The 24,422-nt window shown below is 37.3% G+C and overlaps 1 protein-coding gene across 1 annotated transcript in view; it reads right to left on the minus strand.

The window, feature by feature from the left end:
- The window catches only part of LOC122331057 (laminin subunit beta-1-like), a 28,706-nt gene extending 4,553 nt beyond the window's left edge, over positions 1-24,153 (minus strand). The window contains 23 exon segments of the mRNA XM_043228498.1: positions 4,497-4,593; positions 4,683-4,900; positions 5,725-5,949; positions 6,628-6,791; positions 6,875-7,106; positions 7,185-7,328; positions 9,898-10,105; positions 10,186-10,306; positions 11,331-11,458; positions 11,580-11,738; positions 11,819-11,954; positions 12,705-12,784; positions 13,337-13,449; positions 13,550-13,726; positions 14,689-14,877; positions 16,253-16,373; positions 17,978-18,180; positions 18,281-18,344; positions 18,456-18,644; positions 20,058-20,131; positions 22,258-22,396; positions 23,471-23,643; positions 24,010-24,153. Coding sequence (XP_043084433.1) covers positions 4,497-4,593; positions 4,683-4,900; positions 5,725-5,949; positions 6,628-6,791; positions 6,875-7,106; positions 7,185-7,328; positions 9,898-10,105; positions 10,186-10,306; positions 11,331-11,458; positions 11,580-11,738; positions 11,819-11,954; positions 12,705-12,784; positions 13,337-13,449; positions 13,550-13,726; positions 14,689-14,877; positions 16,253-16,373; positions 17,978-18,180; positions 18,281-18,344; positions 18,456-18,644; positions 20,058-20,131; positions 22,258-22,396; positions 23,471-23,643; positions 24,010-24,037 — 3,382 coding nt within the window. The 5' untranslated portion in view covers positions 24,038-24,153.
- Positions 24,154-24,422: the final 269 nt, after the last annotated feature.

Consider the following 24,422-nt stretch of genomic DNA (forward strand, 5'->3'; position numbering starts at 1 on the left):
AGATGAAAGAGCGAGCCACAGGAATCAGGGGGAGGTGGTGGGAGTGCAAGGATGAAGGAAAAGATTGTTTGCGCATTTTACTGCTGCAATGCGAGTGTTTGGTGAACAAAAGGCAATAACTGCCCCACAATGACAGACGAGACACTCAGCAAACACCACAGTAGGAATGACTTAGCATGAGGCCCTTAAACAAACGTACTCCTCCACAGAACATTCTAGTTGTAACAGCCTTGTTAACCTTCATCAAGGCCATATTTTGAACATACCTGTTTAGCACTATTCCAAAACTTATAAGCTAGCTGTCTACTGCGACAAACATACCTAATTTGAATGCTTAACACAGGCATCAACTCTTAGCATGTTGCTAAGCTAACAATAGACTACTCTAAAAATACGTAGAAGTCACCAATATTGTGTGAAATAGTCCACTTTAATTAGATTAAACTAATTATTTTTTAATACTTTTCAGTATATCAGCACAAATCATTCTGATGGTGCATTCAAGCCCTACTGAAAAGTTGGCATTTATGAGTTTTAAATTACGTTGTCATGTGCGTTTAAATAAACTGAAAACAAAGGTTGCATTCGCGTGGTTTCTCATTCGTAACTATGACTTTGTGGTGGTGTTTTTTCAATTTGTAAATACAAAATCTTCATGGACTTCTCCATGAGTGGTGATAAAAAATTAGGCCAAAACTAATTAACTTCAGGCATCTTTAAACAGCTTGCATGTTAAGGCTGCTCTGTGCCTCCTTAAATTTCTCTGTAAAGATATAACAAAAACGCTGTATAAAAGCCAGATTTCATGCTTGCTCTGATCCACCACATCCTCTCGTATCAAAGTATACAGTAGAAATTGCTGCGTAAATGCATTCATGCCACCTCTGAGCAGCATTATGCAGTCAGTTAAAGACACACAAATGCCAGTTCAGAAGCGCTTCTGTGCCACCTTTGTAGAGTAAATTCGCCATTAGAGGGCAGGAATATGATGCTGTCTTGGTAGCTCACTGGGATTTATACCAAAGTGCAGGTCTTTACAGGCAAATAGGTAACCAGAGATCAGCACTTTTTGACCCCCGAGGAGATTTCAGGACAATACGTGTGATGCATACAATTTGTGAATGGGGATCCTGTCTGGGATGGTTCGTTTACTTAAAACGCATTCCAGTGTGACGTGATTAAACACACATTCCACTGGAAAAGACTCCTTCACCTAAGGCCGCTAATGCATATGAGGTACTAGAGATAGGGAATTATCTGGGAGGTTAATCCCTGCCATTATCCAGGGGGCCTTAGGAGGCACCGGGGGTGTTTCTTGTTGGAACAATGCCATGAATGTGACCCTGGAGAAGTGAACAGGCGTAGGAGCTTTTGTGTCGGTGACGGGAAGTATTTAGTAGCAATTGTCACAAAAATGCTAGAATAGGCTTTTACTGCCAGAGGAACACATCTGGATTTTATTGTTTACAAGCCAGCTTGAGAATTGCATGAACCTTTGAAAAGCAGAGCTAAAATAAACAAGATTCGATGCAGTGCAGTGTGTTTGTGTATTTAGCAGTCGTTTACATAGACATATATGGCTAAGGCATGGGGGTGTAAAACATATATTACGCAAAATTAGAAGGAGAACCACTGTCTCCCAGACGAAACCACTCGAGAGGTACTTCTGTAATAACAAAGTCCATTTTACTGCTGTTAAACATTCATGACGATGTTAACAAGCTATTGGAAATATGCCTTAAAAAATGCACCAACTTCTGGGTTGGTAATATATTTGCCAGATTTGTGTAAACAGTAACCAGCCATGAGAGCAGTTGCCGCTGCATGACCAATATCCAATTTTTATCAATGAATGTAGTCTTAAGCAGTAACTTTGAATTTAACTGTCAATAGGTTTTCACTTATGTTTTATATATGGTTGTCAAAGATATGGTTGTCTCATACAGTAATAAGTAAGTAAGTGGTGCATAGGTGAGCACGCTGATTTCTGCGCTGGCATGGTTGGTGGCTGTTAAGAACTGTTTCTGATTGACTAAAGGACTTTCTTTGCATACCGGGTCTGAAATTCTCAATAACAATTAAATAAGTGTAATCACGTTTACACATTGCTTTTCGGATTTGGATCAGGTTAGATTTTCTGCCTTTTCGCATCTGTAGCATACATTTTGACAGGAAAAGATGATGAATACAAAAAAGCGCATACGAAAATTTCAGTGTGCAATGACCTTAAGTCTAATACTGTAAAAGGTTTCAACTCAAACAAAAAGCTCAAATCTAAACTACGCTCTGACGGTTTTGCGTGCACATATCTGCACCCCTGAATATATGTATCCTTTCCATCTGTTTTTCATCACCACGCAGATAAAGTTATTGTAAAAATGCATGAGAGGAAACGTCACTTCTTGAACACAACTATGTCTGGCTATCTTTTCTTTCACAAGGGCTTTTAGAGTTTGTTTTAACTAATTTGTTTGGTTTAACTTTTAGTCTTTAAGACTAGATCCACCACAGGGTAATTTTACCTATTGTTGTAATTCAAATATAAGTAACACATTTTCAATAAAACATCTCCCAGTCATTGATAACAATAACGCATTCTACTACAGTGGTGGGCACACAAAATTTCTACTAATTATACAAAAAGTTTAGCAACAACCTATAAAACCTCTGAGGAAATCAGTTGTGGTTGGACAGAGCGTAAAGATTTCACAAGCTTATCGAAGTAGTATTTAACAGGAAAGCACATAAAGCGGAGCTCAAGCTGAACAAACGCTCGGTGCGCACTGAGGGTGAGTCAACAGGAGGGTTATAGAGGGGTAACTGGATCTTAGAGGAACACGGGGGGCTTCCTGCTCTGTCAGGACTCTGCAAACAAACGCAGGGTGTGGGGGTGGAACAGATCTGTGTCAGCAAAGCGCTTCATCGGCCCAAAGAGAGTCCGAAACCTGCGCTGCTTGAGACCAAATGGCTTATTAAGGGAAAAGTTTGTGCATAAAAAGCATTTGACTATCTTCACGTCCTTCAAGACTTGTGTGGCTTTGTGTGAAATGTTACTTATTGGAAATCTCTTTCACCATGTGAAGTAGAGGAAATGCAGATGCTGTGTCATATTTCACACGCGTCGTTCTTGAGAATGAGATTTTAATTGGGCTGAGATTGCTCTAATAAATGTGTCACGATGTTCTTGAAGGAGATCGTCTGACTTTTCCTTGGGTTCAGGACCTCAAAAGCGCCAGAACTATTCTTCAAATAGATTTCTAAAGATATGGTCCGCACAGCCGCGGATACAGTCAGAGAGAGGACAAAGCCTCTTTTCTGAGGAGGAGCGCTGCAGCAGACTCCAATGGCCCCATCAGGGGAAGCCCACGAATACAAAGGTGCATTGTGGGAGTAGAGAGGGTATTGTGAGGTTTGGACAGATCCCCCCCATGAGCTCGTCATGGTCCTGCACATCTGGGGCGAATCTTTCTGCTAGACATTCCTACAGAGTCGGGCTGTCGACTGAATTTATGGTGTAGGGTATTGGAAGAGCATTTTTGCAATGTCAGCAAAGCGAGTTGCATTTTATGGGTTTATTCAATGTTCGGCAGTGATCGTTTAAATGTAAGATTTATCACATTTTATTGATGTGAATTTTTTGTATGGGAATACAAAATAATCGTTTTCAGATTGCTGTCATACTGAAGACTACATGGGTGGGGGAAAATAATATAATAATTAGTCATGTCAAAGAATTAATTGCAATTAACATGTTTTGTTTACATAATATATGTGCGTGTATTTATTGTGCTTATTATGTATATATAAATACATTCACATATACAGCATAGATTTCTGATATATTTATATATTTCTATTTAAATTTATTTACATGCATGGTTGTTTAGTTATATTATATACATAATAAACACAGTACACACACATATGCCACGTAAACAAAAACATTTGTTTTTGATTAATCACAAATCATTGTTTGACAGCGCTAATAAAAATACAAAAACTACATTACCGTTATTATTAATTATATACTACTAATAATATAAACATATTTTTTTTACTTTGTGTCATATTTAAAATACTTATATAACTTAAATATAACAATACCATACAAAAGCTGAAAAAGGTAAGAATATTTTATGTTTTTCAAAAAAGATGCTCATCAAGGTTTTATTACTTGATCAAAAATGCAGTAATATTTTGAATTTTTATTTTAATTTAAATAACTATATTCAGTTTGATTATGTTTTAAAATGTAGTTTATTTCTCTGATGCAGGGAATATATTTTTATAAGACCTAACCCCCAACATCTGAATAATAATATAATATTAAAACAGGTATCACAGCCAACTTGTCTTAATATTAAAAAAACAAATAACAATGTAATAAAATAATATTCTGGTTTCCTTAGAGATACATTACATTTGCATTGCAAACTATTATCATAACTGAGCGGCTCATTTACTGCACTGATATTTTTCAGTTTTTCCGAACTCACCGTGACATTTGACCTCAGGGTTTCCCCAGAACAGCTCTCGACACTCTCGACAGGTTCTGCCTCCAAACCCGGGTTTACAAGAGCACTGGCCCATGATCTACATCACAGGGAATAAAAGCACAGATTCATCCATGTGCACTTTATTAGGATCCCCAACCTGACATGTCAGCGCGCAGGCGGCCGTACCTCGTTGCAGGACGAGCCGAAGGAGTGTTTGAGGTCGCAGTCGCAGGCCTCGCAGCCGTTCCCGCTGGCCATGTTCCAGGTGTCCGGAGCGCACTGATCGCAACGCTGACCCACAACTTGAGGAAGACACTGACACTGACCGCTGCTCAGCTCACAGCTGCAGTTACCCGGAGAGGTGCACGCCTCCTCAACCGTGCCCATGTGATTACACACACACTCTGAGAAAGACCACGACTACGCATTAGGAACACAGCGGCATAGGGATAGTGCACTGCAAAAATTGTTTTCAAGACTAGATTTTTTTGCCAAAATATATAAAAAAATCCTAAATTAAGAAGATTTATTTAGTTGAGAGTTTTTACTAAGCTAAATAACCTGCCAATGGGGTAAATAACTTCTGTTTGAAAGAAATAATTTGGGTAGATTAGTAAAATAAACTTTATCTAGACCTTTTAATCGTGCATGCTATGTTTTAACAATAGTGCATTTATTTGACCCAAACATACAGCAAAAACTGATATTCTGAAATATTTTTACTATTGAAAATAATTGTTTTCAGTTTGAATATTATTTAAATAACGATACAAAAAAAATATAAAATGTAATTTATTTCAGTGCTGAATTTTAGCATCATTACTCCAGTCACATGATTCTAGACGTCATTCTAATATTTGGATTTGGTACTCAGAAACGTTTATTATTATTATTATGTTAAAAAAAGCTGAGTTTTCAGGTTTCTTCAAGAACAAAAGTTCGGAAGAATAGAAGAATAGCATTTATCTGACATAAAGACATTTATAATTTTAGTAAATATTTCTATCGTCACTTATGCAAAATTTAGAGGAATAAATTATGTTTAAAAATATATTTGCATAGAAAGCAGTTATTGTAGATGTTTAAAAAAAAATATTGCTTCTGCTGTGTTTTGGATCAAATAAATACAGGTTATGAGCCAAAAATATATAATAAAAATGTTTGGATCACATTTTCTAAACACATTTGTAAACACAGTATTAAAGCACAGATTTCCTGAAGAACTTACTCCTGCAGCTCTGGGTCAGTGCGTTGCCGTAATAGCCGATCTTGCAGCGGTCACAGCTTTCACCCTCGCTGTGGTAAAGGCATTTGAGACAAGCGCCCGTTCGAGCATCGCAGGACTCCGGGTCCGTCATGTCGATGTTGTTGTTGCACTGACAGGGCCGGCATTCTCCGCCCACCTCGTGTGGGTTTCCGTAATAACCAGGGGCGCATTCTTCACACCTGGCACCTACGGGTGACACCAGACGAGAAGTGTGCTGAATTACAGCTCGCACCGGTAATAAATTACATATTACATATTACAAGACAAAATATCACATACACTGTCATTCACTATTGTTTTTTTTTTTTTAAATCATTTTAAAATCAGAACTGTTTTCTATTTGAATATATATTGCATTGCTGTGATCAAAGCTGAATTTTCAGCATCATTACTCCAGTCTTCAGTGTCACATGATCCTCCAGAAATCCTCCAGAGATGCTGATTTGATGCTCAAGAAAAACTATTATTATTATTAAATATTAAATAATATTATTATTTATTATTAAATAATAAAATCAGCATGCTACAATGATTTCTGAAGGATTTAGTAGATTTGATCACAATAAATTATATTTAAAAATTACATATATTTTAGATTATTACACATTATATTTGAAAACAATTTTAATTAAACTATATTCAAAGGGAAAACAGTTCTTTAAAATTTTATACTGTATTTTAATCAAATAAATGAGGCCTTGGTAAATGTAGCATAAGAGACTTCTGTCAAAAACATAAATCTTTTCCAAACGTTTGACTGTTACAGTAAACTATATGACATGTTCCAACATGTGTCGCGATGCAGGAAATGTATGGCGATCCTGACAGATGCTCTTATAAATCAAATACACGTCTGCTGGTTACCTTTATATCCCTGGTTGCAGACGCAGAACACCTGGTTGGAGTCGAGGCTTTTATAACACGTGCCGGAGAACTGTCTGCCGCTGCCCGGACCGTCCGGACACATGCAGGGGCGGCAGTGGTCTCCAGAGCCCAGGACGGGGTCACCGTAATAGCCATTCAAACACCTGCGGAAGAGATTTTATAAATGAAAGGCTGTACAGTACACATCGACCTATCATGATAATTGTGGAGAGACCCGGTGACCGACCTCTCGCAGTTGTGTCCAGTGGTGTGGTCCCGGCAGGACAGACACTGTCCCGTGAGCGGGTCACACTGCTCCGCGTGGCCATTACAGGTGCAGGGGCGACAGTTTGGGAATCCCCAGTGTCCCGGCAGACAGCGGTCACACTGCCGCCCGTACGCCCCGGGAATACACTCGCACTGACCGGTGGCCTCGTGGCAGAAGGAGTGGACGGACCCCTCAGGACTGCAGTCACATGCTAACCAACGAGAGACCACGATTACGCTTGTGAAAGAAATACACGGTGCGGTCTATGCTGCCGACCGGCTGTACTTACGTCTGCAGCCTTGCGGCCCAAAGAGGAAGGTCGCCGGGGCGCATTTATCGCAGTTCCTGCCAACAACGTTGAGACGGCACTGGCACTGGCCGCCGCTCGGGTCGCACACCGTGCTGAGAGAGCCCTGCGGGTCACACTGACAGGCTGAGAGGAACAGAAGCCAAAAGAGAAATACAGGGTTAATTCACTTCAAAAGTGCTGCATTTTATATAACATTAACCACTTAACCGATATTAGTTTTTACTGTCAAGATTGATCTACTTTTTTTTCATTTTTCAAATTCTACTATTTTCCACAACTTTTCTCTACATTCTACAGATCAACCAATATATTTTACAAGATTTAAGGATTTTTCCTTACTCGAATATCGGTTAAGTAATATCGGTTTATATTGCTGTGCTGCATGGTGGTGAAAACATATCTTTTTCACTCATTTTTAAACATTGGCCATTAAAACACAAACGGCAGTGAAAGGCTTGCATTAGAGTTATTTTTGCATATTTATAGGACGAACGAATAAATACTAGTGCTGTCAAACGATTAATCGTGATTAATCACATTCAAAATAAAAGTTTTTGTTTACATATTATATGTCTGTGTACTGTGTATATTTAATATGTATATATAAATATACACACATACAGCATACATTTGGAGAATATTTACATATATATATATATATATATATATATATATATATATATATATATATATATATATATATATATATATATATATATTCATATACATTATATCATATAGAAATAGAAATATATTTAATAAATAAACATAACATATTAGGTACATGTGTGTAAAGCAGTTTAATATTCTCACTCGATCTCTTCTACATTTATGTATATCATCCATTATATTAGTTAATCTGCTGTAAAAATACCTTTTGGCTAACAAAGTTTTAATATCAGTATTCACAGGTTGGAGCTTGCATACCGTTTAAGCATGGGCTCAAACCCAAAAAAAAAGCCTCTCTGGTGGATGTGCACAGCTTATAAATCACACTGAGGTAGTTTACCCGACACCTCAGTGGCTCTGAGTTCAAACCACCTGCATAAAAATGCTTGCTTGAAAGACCATGAAAGACCCACGAAGACCCACAGGACTTAGAGAAATCACCGGTGCAGGCCAAAAGTCAAATGAAATGAAATTTGACATTTTCTTTAAACCAAACATCAGTCCTAGCGGATCGCTAAAGCATTACTGAGGGGAAACTGAGGTAACAACACCACAAACCTTTTCAAAATAGTCTTACTTCTCTAGTTACTGGCTATGCTTTCCAAAATGTAGCAGGTCGCTGGCTTTAATGCCCTTTACAGCCGAGCACACTCAGATACAAACATCCTAAAATCAAACATTTTTATGATCTTTCATGTTTTTGTGCGTTGATCTTTTATGCTATGTAGTTTTTCGGTAAATTAACTGATGGATGAATACTACATTATTTTTTATTTCTGCAGCGCAATATCAGTGCATAACAAATTACTTTTTATTATTTATTTGCAAAAAATTCAAAGAATGACACAAATAACATATTGAAACTGGAAGTTAAACAGGCTGAATTAATCGATCTCACCGCTAAAATTAAAATCAAAGTCAATTAAAACATATAATAATACCTGATGAAGATTACCAAGATGAAGAAGGATCACAAAACTAGTCTTTTTAAAGCCAAATGCATCTGTTCATCACTTTGATTTAACTTTAATTAGAGTTTTATTAGTTTGAATACGTTTAATGTTGTCACTATACGTCATTGAAAAATTGTTAATTTTGTGCCATTATACTGCTCTGTTTTTTAGCATTAGATGTATCTGTTATATAATCAAAAGCTACATATTTTAAAAGACTGCCTCGTCACGTAGATTCAGTGTTATTTGCTACTTATTAAAGTGAAGCCTTGAAATGTGGCCTACTTTTCCCAGTAGGGAGTTTGATTGTATTTTTACATTATGTATCATATGAAGCTTGACAAGTTACAGTTTCTTAAAGTATGACTTGAAGATGTCTTCTCGGTAGTGGTGTGTTTGATTTCATCGTGTGAAAGTCGATATTTTCACACTGATATTTATAGTCAGCAAAGCTTGCGTTCTGATTTATGCCTCTAGCCACGTCTTTTGCTTTTCTTCTCATCCTGACAGTTGATGAAATTGTAAATTCTCAGACAGGAAGCATGTAAAGCAGTATAATTATGCCCGAGGCTCTGTTACAAGCTCTGACACGAGGCAGGAAAGCACCTCTGACGAGAGACGGCAGACGGAGGAAAATGAAAGCTGAATGAACGATGACAGAATGAAGACTGTCACGTCTGTCATAAAGGGAAAAGGGGATTCTTATGTGGTTAGAGAATGGAGCCAAAGTCATTTTGATGACAGGCTGAGAATCTGTATGTGTGTGCACTTTAAACAAAGAGGAAAGGTCTTAAAAGTTCAAGAGATCATTGTGATGTTAGAGCTAGTATTGGAAAAAATCTGAAGAATTCTGAAAAGTACAGCGTGGGCAACACGTAAAATATGCACAATTTAGCAAAAATTTTACACCTCGTAATATATGTACGAATTGCCTTGAGATTACTTTATGGTGTTTACTTTGTAATATATTGTAGAGGGTTGTAATAATTTTTAGAATGAGCAGTCAGCATTTATATGCTGTAATTTTTCACATTTAAGGTGGGTATTTTATCACGACCTTATGGCTATACCTTTAACTCCCTGGTGGAGAAAAGCCGACACACTGAAGATGTAATTCCTGCAGATATCAGTCATGGGGGTTTTCACCACTGCTTGGCTGTTCTCCAAACAGCGGTAGCGCTGGAACGTTTCCCAGGCGCTGTTGGTCACCATGTCTCCACCCTCTGACCCAGAGCCAGAGAAAAGATCCAGGTTTTTGCAGTGTGGCATGAGGACGATCTGAGAGCAAGAACAGAAATCGCTCCTTCAGCATTCGAAGATTCCCGTGCAATTGTGACGAGGTAAAAGAGGGAGCCTACCGAGTCGATGAGCGTGTACGGCGACTGCACATCGCTGAGAGCCGAGTAGCGAGACAGACTCAAGCGCACGGTGTAGTTGAAGCCCTCTTCGAAACACACAGGCCTAGACAGCACCACATACCTGATGGGCAAAACCAAGAGAATTCACCTTCTCAGATTCAACACTCAAACACATCAGCTTAATGAAGACAACAAACAGCCGTCTAAAGGTGCAGGTACATTTTTCACAGTTCAGCTCATTCTTGCGCTAAAACTCAAGTCCTTTCAATGGAAATTGGTGCATGTTGTTATTTTGCAGATTTCACAACAGGTTCGAGTTGGTCATGCAAATTTGATTCAGTGACCCACAGAAGCTGCTTTTTTTGAAAGCATTTTAAAGGTTTTATTTTTGGCTGCACATTTAGCTGATGTGATCACATCTGACTAAAAACTTAACTAGACAGCAACCTAACTGAAGTGACAAATCTAAAAAAACATTGGCAGGAACTCTGTGCCATACAAATAGACTCAACATGCAATTGACTTCAATGGGGTTTTAAGGGGGTTTAAGATAACAGCTTAATACTCTAATAAGAATAAAATGCAATAGGCACAAACATTTTGGAGTTTTATGAGATTTTATTATTTTATATTGTTACTTTTAAGCTTTAAATGCAATAAACATTTATAATAAACACTTTCTGGATTTATTGTACTGCATTCTGGGATTAGGTTCTCTGCCTTAAAATTTGGTCAAAATAAGCTAAATGTTATCCACTATCATCGTTTTTTAAATATTATATACTATGTATGTATGTGTTTATATATACATAAATATGTGCATTTACGTACAAGTACACACACAAATACTATGTAAACAAAAACTTCTTAAATGCGATTGTTCACAATTTATTGTTTTATAGTATTAATTTATTTGTATTTGGGTTAAATTTATTTCAGTTTTCATTTTAGTTGTTTAATTTCCATTTAGTGCAACTTAGGTAATTGTCAAAACAACATTTCACATTAATCTAATGTTTAACTTTAATTTCAGTTCATTTAATCTTTGCATAAAGAATGCATCTACAGCATGATGACTTCAAACACTGCCTAGTTATTACTGGATGAAAGGTAATGTGCTTCAGGTGGTCAATCTTCTGTCGTACCTGGATCCAGGATGCAGAGACACCACCTGGTTGTCATCGTCAGGCATTGTGTTGGCACAGCGGCTGTCGGCGGTAATGACTCGAGGCCTGATGACAGTCATCAACACCTCCTCCCACTGCTCCGGCAGCTACACACCACGAAAGAGCAACAGATGATGTAAGGATCTGCTTACCTTTCAACTCAAGGCTGATGAAACACGTCTACACTCCTAAGTTGGTTTTATACTGTAGAGGTATAAAACTAGTCACCTGAGGCTCATATCGGATGATAATGTCGTACTCCATAGAGTAGGGGATGTTGTCGATGTTGAACTCGAGAAAGGCGCCTTCAGGAACGTTCACAAAACCAATGCCAGTCCACGTAGGAGATCTGTCCTGAGGCTGGGGTCTTGGGACGACAGTCACACCCTACCGAAAGACAGACATATATAGAGATAAATCATTCAAATACTAAGACTTTGAGAGATCTCAATGAGGAGGACACGTACAGGTCCAAACTTGGCGTCCTCGGCTTCATAAGTGTAGTGGTCCAGAGCGATGAAGTAAAAACCAGACTCCACCTGGTCACAGCGTCTGCCAAACATGTGCTCGCGACACTGACACTGACCCGATTCAGGAGAGCAGCTGGGGAAAGAAACAACTTCAGGTTTACACGTTTACATGGTTCTTCCTAAAGATCTGGAGGACATATTTAAAGGGTTAGTTCACTCCAAAATTAAAGCTCTGTCATTAATTAATCACCCTCGTCTCGATCCAAACTCATAAGACCTTTGTTCATCTTCAGAATATAAATTCAGATATTTTTTATGAAATCTGAGTGCTATCTGTTCCAGGCCTGGAAACGTAGTAAATACATCAGTAAAATAGTCTATGCTTAACTTAAATAAATAGTGGCTTAACTTGAGTTTTGTGACGCTACGAGAATAATTTTTTTTGTGCAAAGAAAACACTACTCAGCCATTCTTCTCCCCCGAGTACCATCTTCCGCCATGTTGGATCATATTGCAGTTTAGTTATTGGATGACACAGCCAGTTCAGACTTATTTTCATTGTTATTTTAGGCTTCCTGCCAGCAGTTTCTCAACAAACTGATTCAACTTGCTTAGAAGAGAGGGCAGTAGGAGTAGGAAATAGATTTTTACAAATTCTGAAGAAAATGTGTGTTTTTTAAATCCATTTTGTTGTCAAGAATTTAAGTATGATCACAAAGAAAAGTAATAACACAACTCTCCTTAGAAAGCAGCATAAGTTAAAGTGCCACTTGATGTCTCCAATGAGAAAAATTTATAAAAAATAGTACTAATAATAATAGCAATTAAATGTATTTGAATGAGAGATTGAGGAACATCGCCAGAACAGAGTAGTTTTACTCACTGGTTATTGATTGCACCACCATGATCACAGTCACATGGTCTGCAGCCATCCATGTCGTTACTGAGACCCCAGTGCTGAGGCTATGAGAAGGAGAAAGAGAAAGGGACACAAAGAGAGAGAGAAAGAGAGACTAGTTAAAAGACCGTTTGAACACCATAGTGTTTTTGAAAGACCTCACAAGAAGCAGCAGTTCTTAAAGACAAAAGATCACAATTTGGAATAACTGAATGCAATAAATAAATGCTTATAATAAGTCATCATGTCACGTCTGTAAACATAAAAATTGAGTCCCAGCTACTAGACTTAGCTTTTGCATCCTGCATTTATAGCCTATTCCCACAGCAGCCTCTCTACAGACAGCCTGGGATTACCCAAGATTTGTATTTTAATGACAACCAGTTTCGAAGGGAGCATAGTTTGCTTTTTGGGTTAAAATAATGTCTTGATATGAAATCCGAATGCAGATTAGACTGTACAGAAACTGAAATCTACACGCTCATACACGCTATTCTCATAGTCACGCACTGCTGATGTGGTTAACATTAATAATTGAATGTCATGTTTCTAAAATCATTCACAGTGCTGTTGCACAAAGAGGAATGATGAACTCATAAAATAAACAGAGCACGCACCAGACACTGGTCACAGTTCCTTCCGGTAACCAGACGTTTACAGTAACAGTTTCCTGAGTCTGTATCGCAGGGACTTCCACCTGGAACCGTCCCCAAAGCATTGCATGTGCACGCTGGGTAACAGCAAAACAAAAGCATCATTTATTCGAACCACATTCACGTAAACTGATGAACGGTTTTGGGCGGGCTGTAGTGTGTAAGGCTTGGACTTACGCTGGCATCCCAGAGGGTCGTCGCTGAGTCCGTAATGGCCCTGTTTGCACTGGTCACAGCGCTCGCCCTCCACATTAGGCTTACAGCGACACTGACCCGCGATCAGCCCGAGAGACACGTCTGTCAGAGGATCACACACTCCACCGTTGAGAGAGCCGACCGGATCACAGTTACAGGCTGGAAAAGACCAATCCAGACAGAGTACTTAAAGACAATCAGAGGAAATGTGGACAGCTAGGAAAACTAACAAACAGAGCCACAATCATTCCTATACTATATCAATGAAGCAGTGAACATGCTCTGTGTCCACTTTTAGTAAATCTTTATTTTAGGGTCTGCTCCTTATTAGCATGCATATTACTAAAATATTAGCCATTTATTCGCGCCATTTTTTACTAATTTAAAACACAAAAAAAATTTATTTGCTTCCTTATTCTTATATATATATATATATATATATATATATATATATATATATATATATATATATATATATATATATATATAAAACATATTCAAAACTTTAAAAGTTGATGCTTTACTTACATTTAATGTGCTTTCTATTGACATTAATTCACTTTTGTGAATTTTTTAATGTCTTTGACCCACACACACACACATGTATATATATATATATATATATATACACACACACACACACACAAGCGCACACTCGTTTAAGTTATGAATGAATGCTAATTTATACAACTTGAAATGCTAAAAATATAGAACAGAATGTGCAAATAAAAGTGCACTTGGTATATAAATTGGCTTAATATTAATTAATTTTGTTGCATTGTAAGCTATTATTATAGTTTGATGTAATGTTCAGAGATCACGTTTCAGCTTTGTGGTCAAAAATTTCAAACTGAAAACCTCAGTCACCACAACAAAAGAGGAATGTGAAACCCTACACGCGTGTGGTTTGGGGAAGGGCGGTGCTTCGCCTTGTGGTAACGCACTTCTTCAAAGCCCAGGTGTTTCTGCTCCTAAATCTGCACGAGCAGAGATGAACAAAGCAACGGCTGGACCAGACTCACATCACAAACGAGACCAGACAGGTAGAGGAGCAGCGGTCGTCTGAAGGGGGAGAGAAGCTCAGAGGAAATGACAGGAGAGGAAATGAGAGGGACACGTACACTCGCAGATGTTGGGGTCACGGATGTCTTTCTCCGGATGCTGGTAGAAGAAGGGCTTGCACTGCTCACACTTGTGACCCATGGTGTTGTGTCTGCAGTCGTCGCACACGCCGCCGCTCACGTTACCCGAGGCCCGATACACGGCCATGTCAAAATGACAGGAGTCTGAGTGATGATTGCAGTTACACTCTGTGAAAGAAATGATAGATGATTAAGTAACGACTGTGACAAAGAAACCATTTTTTTTTTTTACTATAGCGCTGTAACAATTCCACAACAAATTGCAACGTTTAAAAACTGTAGTGCAGTAAAAACTGAACAAAGAATTATGACTTTAAAAAACTATAACAATGTAACAATTTAACAACAAATAAGTACAATGTTTAAAAACTATAACTAGGTAACAATTTCACAACAATTATGATGTTTATAAATTATAATGGCATAATGATTGCATAGAAAATAATTTTGACATTTAAAGACTATAATGCCGTAATAATTGCACTACTAAGATTTCTGTTTAAAAACTATAATGGCGTAACAATTTAACGACAAGGAATTACAATAAAAACTATTTTGCATCAAAAAGGCACGTTTAAAACTATTGCATGACAGAATAATATTTAAAAACTATAATGCTGTAATGCTGCTTTTGTTGTACCTGTACAACAAAAATTTTCGACTTTGAAAACTATAAAACAGTAAGTTTTTTTGTTGTTGTTTTTGTCCTGTGCCATGTGTTCGGTGTGACCTAATTTCAGTTTATTGTCTGATTGTCTTCAGCTGTGTCTCGTTCATTAAGTATTTACTTTGTGTATTTAAGTCCTGCTGTTTCAGTTCAGTTTGTCTGATCTTGTCTATATTATATGTGGTTTAGTTTGTCTGCCTACCTGCCGGAGGTATTATTATTTGTGGATGATTAGAGTCAAGATTAAAACATATTCTCGTTGAGTGCTCCTTCTCTAAACCACACCGTGACAACAACAAAGACTACGTTTTCTTGACTATGTTCTTTAAAAAAGTTACAACAGCTATAAAAACATGTTGTATGTTTAATGTATCTGATTTAGTAGCATTCCAGAGTTCAAATATTGATATCAAAACTTAATTGAAACTACTGAGCAGTAACAATTTTACTAAACGTAGATTGTAAACGTTTTTTATAATCTCTCATACAATAACATTGATACAATACTATAATACTAATGATCAAAGCAGAGACAAATAGTTCAAATTATTTTATGTATCTATTATATTATTATCTAATTAAAAAAATAATAAATCTACTGGTTTCATGTGGTTTTTAAAAACATTATGTATAATTAAAATAAAATGATTTAATGACTCAAAGCCATGTGATGTAACCATCAAGTAATATGTAAATGTGCATTTTCATTACGTTTCGACCTAAATATCTCTACATTTTTGGGTTGTACGAGAAGATATTTTATGACCAGAATTAATGTTGTTCTTTTTAAATTAATTAAAATTATTAATTAAAAAAATGAATCAAAAACGAGCATGATTTCATTGACCCGTAACTGAAGATTGCGGAAGATCATACTTTTACAGGCGTTGGTGTTGCGTCCTTCCGCGGGTCTCCAGGGCAGGTCGTGGTAAAAGTCCTGGCAGCGCTCACAGTTCAGCCCCATGGTGTTATGATTACACATACAATGGCCATGGACCTACGACAGAACAGACATAACAGTGATAACCAAAAAACTAAATAAATGTAATCAAATTGAGGCTACGGGTAGAACAGGACATTGAAAGGCACCGCAAATGATATAAAGATGTCATCGAAATGAATTGGAGCTAATTTCCTACTCAGACCCTGAAAGGGAAAAGTTTCCTCGTATAACAGAAACTTAAAAAAATAGAGTTGCTCAGAACAGTCCACAAATCCGGCCCTAAACCAGATGGCAACAGGAAATGTTTATACTGGATGCATCTGGTCTACATTAAACAAGCTCCAGTCCTGGCACGGACACAGATCTAGATGCAGTCTATATGTGAGCCTTCACAGAACCGCTCAGTGCCTGGAGATGGTCTAGAGTCACTTCAGTACCTCTGAATGAAATTCACGCGCATTAAAAGGTAGTGAGATTGAGATCTGGATGTTATATCTGTTCATTAAATTTGTAAGAGCTGCAACAGACTGAGACGCGTCGTATTGTAAACAGAGAAGGTTGCAGACTAAACAAGAACCTCTCTTTAAACCATTGATATAAAACCACGGAAACATATACTACGACTTCAAGGATAAATGAAAGCAAACCAAAAAAGGTTTGTAAACAACAGACTCTGCGTGCATTTTCTCTGCCAAGTGTTTATTTGCACCGTAAACTATTCAATAATGAAACCACGAGGCGGTCCGCATTCCTTCAAACTAATGTGAAACAGATCCAAACTGAATTAGCAGCAGACTGCGATGGGACTTCAAACGATTTCTTCCATGACAAATGTGTTTGAGATCTTTTCTTCAAAGCAGAGGTTTAAAAGCCCACAAAAATGGTCTGCCGCATTTAAATGTGGCATAAATCAAAAACAACTTCCTATTCAGTTTTCATGATTTATCTGCTATTCGTTCTGATTATACTGCATTAAAATGTCACAATTTCAGCTCGTACGTGATTGCTAATCAGTTTGTGGCTGTGATTTGGAGGACAAATATTTGGGAAAAGTATAAAATATCATTCAAATATAATTATAATCAAAGTATAACAATAAATGATATAATTCTACAAAAGTAAATGATAAAAATATGAAATAGTGCTGTCAAACAAATAATAGCAATTAACTATAATAACGTCATATGTGTTTTGTGTATATTACACACACATATACAGTATGTATTTTATAAAATATTTTAAAATACGATTTGTATTATAAGTAAATAAATATATTTAATATATAAAGATAACACATTTTTCTGTAATATATACAAGTATTTGTGTGTGTATTTATATATACACATAATAAATATACACAGCACACATATTTTCTAAATAAAACTTGTTTTGGTTGTGATTAACCATTGGACCATTTAACCATTTGACAGTACTAGAAAATAATGTAAAAACAATAAAATATATTTTTTGTTTTAGGTTATTTAGTAACTTATTTAGTTAGTTATTTCACTATTTCAAGTTAAATCAAACAACAAATAAACAGCAGATTATGAGAAATTACGAAACTAGTGAAATATATATAGTTATATGTGTGTGTGTGTGTGTGTGTGTGTGTGTGTGTGTTTAAAAAAATGCATTATACATGGCATAAAACTCACCATGCCATCCACGACCTCTCCAGCTCCATCGATGGGGGCACATTCAGATGCGTGACCATAGCAAAAACAGTTTCCTCTCACCACCATGTCGTAAATCGCATAGTAGTACTTCTCCTTGATCTCTATACGCGAGTCCAGAAGATTGTCCCCGAGAGTATGCAGCTTAGTGAACTTCACCCTGAGATTAGTGATCTTTAGCATGTCTATAAATGACAGGGAGCGAGAAGTTAGCAATACAGAAATTTGGTTCACACTATTAGGCCACTTCATGACGAGTTTTTATGTTTTCATTAGTGTCCTTACTTTGAATTCTGGGGCTGTAGGGATCATGAATCCTGAAAGCTGGATCCAAAACCCTAAAGATGGCCTTCAGAAACCAAAGGAACAAGAGTAAGAGGAAAATCCATATATATATATATATATATATATATATATATATAAGTATTCACCAGAAGTGCAGTGCATTTGCAGAGCTTACCTCGCCCTCAGTTGAGGGTTCGATGTCGGAGTAGCGGGAATCGCAGATAACATCGTCCACTTTGGTCATGGGTCCTTGAGAGACGAAGGGGAAGGAGGACTCGCAGTCATAGGCGAAGTAACGGTACACCTGCCAAGTCTTCCCAAAGTCTGACGACCGTTCGATCACCATAGCAGCAGGTCTGAACGTCTAGATAGGGAGCATAACACAAAATAGATAAACAGCATAAGAGAGAATGTCTAGATAGGGAGCATAAGTGAGAACGTCTACATGGGGAGCATAAGAGGTCACAGTCGGCTTAAGATCGATACTTCCAGTTTGAATGTTAATCCTGCATTATCATTCAGGATTGATCCGTACATAATATCTACACTTTATTTTAAGGTGACATTACCTATATAACGTTACCCATTTTTATTACTTGTAGAAAGAAAATTACAATGTTTTAATGCACACCTTAAAAATATCACTAAATCAAGAAAACTTGTGACATTTAAGAAAATAAATCATAATAGATTTTTAAGAATCCATGAATATGGAATTTAGGGCCTAAAAATAACATTTTCATGTTACAGCCAATAAAAGATAAATGGATGACGTTAAAATACTATTTTGAGTAATTAAAAATGAAACACTAAAAAGTAAAATGAATCAGTTTAAATGCAAGTGAATTCAGGCATTTCAACATTATAATTCAGTTTAAGAATTTATATTAATTCTGAATTTCTTTTAGGAAAAATGGGACTAAATTACAAAGCTAATAAATTCTGCAAAAATACAAGACCGCCAATATGGTAGCATTATATCTTATTTTGTGTTATTTTAGTATCAAAAGTTACAGTTTTTGTTAATATTTTATTTTATTAATTCCAATCAAAGTTTCAGACAAAGTTAATTTTGTTGCGCTCTTGTCATTTTAGCAGTTTTCTTTTTTTAAAATGCTATAATTTCATCATATTAGGATGGAGAGTTATTTTACTACTTAAAAATGACTACTTATTTTTATAAGTATCTAAATCTAAAATAACTCCAAAAAAAAAAAAGCTAAATCCAACAACAAATAAACAGCAGGTTGTGAGAAACTATGATAACTATACAGTATACTTATTTCCATTTAATGTAAGCATTGGTATCAATATTGACATTATTAGCTTGGATAATAATATTTGGTATTGAATCATGAATAAAATTGCATTTTATTTGATATTATAACAAACAGAGATTAGGTTTCTTGTACAATTTCCGCACAATATTTGCAATCAACATCCCATGAGATGTGTTGTTCTCTTGACGCCAGGCCTTTCATATGCACCCTCGAATTTCTTTGAACTGTATTGCTGAAGTGAGATCAAGCTGAAATGTAATCTTCAGATGAAGCATTCCAGTCATCTCTGTCGGCTGCACAGCTGGGTTTATCCCAGACCTCCCACGGCTCCCACACACCGAGCGACGCTTCCCTTCCTGCCAGCAAAATCAACATCGACCCCCCTTCCCTTCCCACATTCTCTCCTAACGACCGCAAATCTCACCTCAGCCCGGGGCTGTGGCGACACCTTCCCCCCAAAACACACATCAACAGCTCGCTGTCCCCTCAGCACTTACTTTAAAGGTCATGATGAGGTGGGTGAAGTGGAACTCTGCCTCCAGGTTCAGCTGGATTGTGACGTTCTCCAGGCCTGAGAAAGAGAGAGATAAAGACAAGAGTTGTATTTCTCCACATTTATTCATCCAGTTCAATTTCAGTTAACTCCCAGACTGTTCTTTAGGCTCTTTACTGGCATCTGTGGTTGAGCATGAAGAATTTTAAACATCAATGGAACCTTTCCATTCCACTAGAACGTTATTTAAATTTTTAAAAATGTTCTTCACACACGAATAAAGGTTCTTTGGGGAACCAAAAGTCATCTGGTCTGCAATCTTTAGTTTTATTATTTCATGGTTTTTAATATGACCCCATTCACATTCATTCTATGCATAAACCAACTATATATGACAATATCCCTACATTGAATATATGTTAACTTATTTTTAGGGGGAGGAAACGAGTTTTACTAAATAGTCGCTTTATGCAAATCCTTTAAAGCCTCTACATGAGATTAAAGTCTCTATTTGTTCTCTGTTTTATCTAACTTCTGGCTAGAAGAAATGACAAAGAATGTTCTGGTAATGCTTTACAGTAAAGTGTCATTTGTTAAAATTAGTTGCACATGTTAACATGAACTAACAATGAACTTCCCGTGGGTAGTTACAAATCCGTATTTCTTTGTTCTGCCGAACACAAAGGAAGATAAAAAAAAGTTTGTAACCAGGTTGTTTTAGGTCACCACTGACTTCCATAGTATTTTTTTTCCTACTGAGAAAGTCAATGGTGACCAAAACAGCCTGTTAACAAACTTTAAAAAACTCCTTTTTAATACCCCTTTGTATTTAGAAGAACAAATAAACTCATACAGATTTGGAACTACTCAAGGGTGAGTAAATGATAACAGGACATTCATTTTTGGGTGAACTATTCCTTTAACTAATGGGACTGTATTTTAAAGAGTTACCTATTTGTCTCCATTAAGTAATCCAACTGTAAAGGAAGGGTTAAGCGATATAGTTTCAGTACGAATTACACAATTTTAACAAGAACATCTGCAGATTGTATATTAAGAAGCAATACACAATTACCCTAATAGTACTGCAGATCTCTGCTGCTAACATCTGTTTTTTTTAGTGGGAAAGTGCTTTGGGGGTCCACAAACAACAGAAATAAGAATAAACAGAGTCTTATCTTTAATTAAGTAGGAGGTCACCCATTTATTCCTAGGCTTTTGGCCCAGTTGGCTGCTGTATGTCTCATGGGTAAGCAGTTCTCTGTCCTCTTACCCCATACCTCTCCTAAACCATACATTCACAGGCTTCTCTGGTTGCATTCATAGCCCCTCGTTTCCTGTCCCGCTACATTTCACACTCCTCCACTGCAATAACCAGTAAATCTCTGGATTTCTATTTCCTCTGTCTGTTTGTGTCATCGAGGAACATATGGCGTGTACAACTGTACATTCTGATAGCTTGCAACAGCTGGACCTTTTCCATGTTGGCTGAAGATGTTTCCCAACTCAACCGAGCGTGTGGTTGTAGGAAAAACTAAAACTAAAAACTAACACGGTGTGAGAAACAGGATTGAATTGAAGCTATTACTCGCTGAAGGTTGTTTTCAATCTACTTTTGCATTTCCAGCTAATTAACAAGGTTGTGAAACATTTCAACCAATGGCATTTGATTATAAGTTACAGAGTACAAATAAGAGCGTCTATGATATAAAATGCTAGTTCTTATAAATGTATTCTTTGTATTCGTCTTGGTGTCATATGATTTTGAACACTTTTATACAATTTTACTGAAAAAAGCAGATTATGAGCGTACATTTGAAAAAAAACATATCTTTTTTTTTTTTTTTTTTTTTTGCATGCGATAAATGACACAATCTTTAACTGGCATGTAGAAAACTTTTCCCAAGGGAAAAAGAGATGTCATTCCACACTTTAAAAACTGGTCATCACCTTAACTGGTCAGCAATTACACAAATGCTTTGAAGTAGTTAGTCCCTCCATTGGTCTGATTATAGGGCAACTAACGGACACTGTAATGAGAGAGAGTTCCCTCTAATAATACCATGTTTCACAGCCTTCCTACATTCCTGTGAGAACTATACAGCCTTTCACATCCGAGATTGAGCAAACACCTAAAATTGTCCTGGATTATATTGAGAAGAAAGATGAGAAATTGTTTGGTTTGGAGTCACAACACAACTCACCATTTTCTGACTGCCACCAAGTCTTGAGGCGGTTTGGGGCTAACGTAGTCACGACATTTTCGATTCTGTGGCTGGTTACTTGGTGCGTGCTTTCATCGTAGGTTCCCCTGGAGTCGCACACAAAGCACTTCTTCTCTTCCTGTGATGGAGGAGGTGGGTGCGAAAACCAGATAATGTCAATGGCATTCTTGTGAAGCAAGAACTTTTCAGAATAAAATGAATGACTGTAAGGCTCTGAGATAAGGAAGCAAGTCAACCCACTTGGTCTGACTTACAGGACACAGCATTTTTAAACTGGCCCCCAGAGAGCATTGGTTTCATGCGCAGGCCAGATGTTTTAAAGCTGCTTTCTTACATTTTCTCTTAGTTAAAAAACTATTAAAGCAATTTAACTCTCTTAACAGCAATTAGCTTGAAAATTAGGACATATATGGTGTTGTAATGTGACTAGTAGTGCGTTAAAATGAGTTCCTGTCCACCTCCACCTCATAACCACGGTTTGACCTCACCTCAAACTGAAAGGTTTGCCTTCAATGACACCATCTTGTTTTAAACTGATCAAAAGAACTGATCCAATATGTAAAGGAAGATTTCGGTCACGAGACAAAACTCGGAAGTAGTTATCTCTCTATTATGGTGTGGCATGAGTGATTATCCCTCAGCCATAGCATCAACAAACCCCTATAAACCTGCAGATTGCATTTTTGAAGATTCAGAAGACCCACATAAGATGTTCAACGGCCCTACGTAAAACATTTTAAGGGGTTTTGTCTAGAAGGAAGTAGTCTAGACATTCAAGGGTCGAAGGAAACAAATCTCTAAAGACAAACACGTTCCAAAAACACCCACATGAAATAACGGGACAGCATTAAATCTCTTTCTGAAGATGTTAGAAAAGCCCCAAAGGGTGTTGGGAGAAATCTCGCAAGTGGAAATAAAACGCATAAATTCTCAACTGTGTCATTAAAGTACAATTATCAGGCTGAGAATTCAGCCCAAGGGGATGCAGTTTTCATTTCGGATGAACATATATCAATTGATATCATGACGTGTTTGCAACTTTCTGCAACTTGAAAAATAAAACAAATGTCTACTAATTCAGAATGATGACACGACATAGTAATTTTAATTCGAACTTAATTGCAACTTTTAATGTTAAAATATCTGCGTTTAATCAACAGTGAAGGATAACGTTTTGCAGCACATATGTTACCTGCAAATGACTGACGATACAAAAGGGCTCGGGCTTGTGGAGTCCACATGTGGAAGTGGCTGAGAGCTGGTGTGCTCTCCCAATGAGAAGATCTCCCGTGGCAGGATAACAGCTCCCCTCTGTGCAAACATCTCCCAGCTCAGGCACATCTGCGAGAGCCAATGCCCCTAAAACTTTATGGAAGACAAAATCTTTAGATGCATCTGTAGAAGTGAAATGTAATGCCTGTTTGCTTGGGTTTTAAAAGTCGTTTAAGTTGGAATTGTAGAAAAGCTCCAAATTTACATAACATGTACACACACAGACACACACACTTGTGTATATATAATGAAGCATGAAGATTAAATCTCAAATTAAATGAATTAACGTTAATTAATATATAATGCAACAATAATTAACAAGTAAAAAGGTGTAAAATACATGCAATTTATAAAGTTACATCAATTATAATAGTTTTCTTTTGAATATTACTGCTTTGAGATGCTTTATATAAGTCACACCTCTATATGAAGCCTCAACAAAACTGAAATGAAACTTACTTAAAAGGGCTGCGAGCTGTAACAGCATGTTTCTAGATCTTTTCTTCAGCCGGGGGGGCAGTAGTCCAGATTTTGCTTGGAAACTGACGCGCTGAGTCTGATCCCCGCAGACCGTACCGCTGCTTTACTGCAGCTGGAGCTGCGCGAAACTTTTTCTCCTCAGCCGCTAATCTTCTGCGCATGCGCACGACGCTCGACTCGTCTCGCGCGTACCCTCCCCCATCCTCCTCGAAGGTGGCCTTGAGGTAAGCAACGGTCAGGGAAAAATGGACAAAAGTAATCAAAAGTGCACTGAAGTATAGGTTTAAGTACCCTCGAGTCGACTGTTCGTGTCAAATGTATCTAATCACTGCGCATTTGATGAAAACGCACCATTTTGAGGGGATTTGAAACGGTGCTTCAGACTCAGCAAA

This window comes from Puntigrus tetrazona, chromosome 25 (assembly GCF_018831695.1).
Source record: "Puntigrus tetrazona isolate hp1 chromosome 25, ASM1883169v1, whole genome shotgun sequence".
NCBI lineage: Eukaryota > Metazoa > Chordata > Actinopteri > Cypriniformes > Cyprinidae > Puntigrus > Puntigrus tetrazona.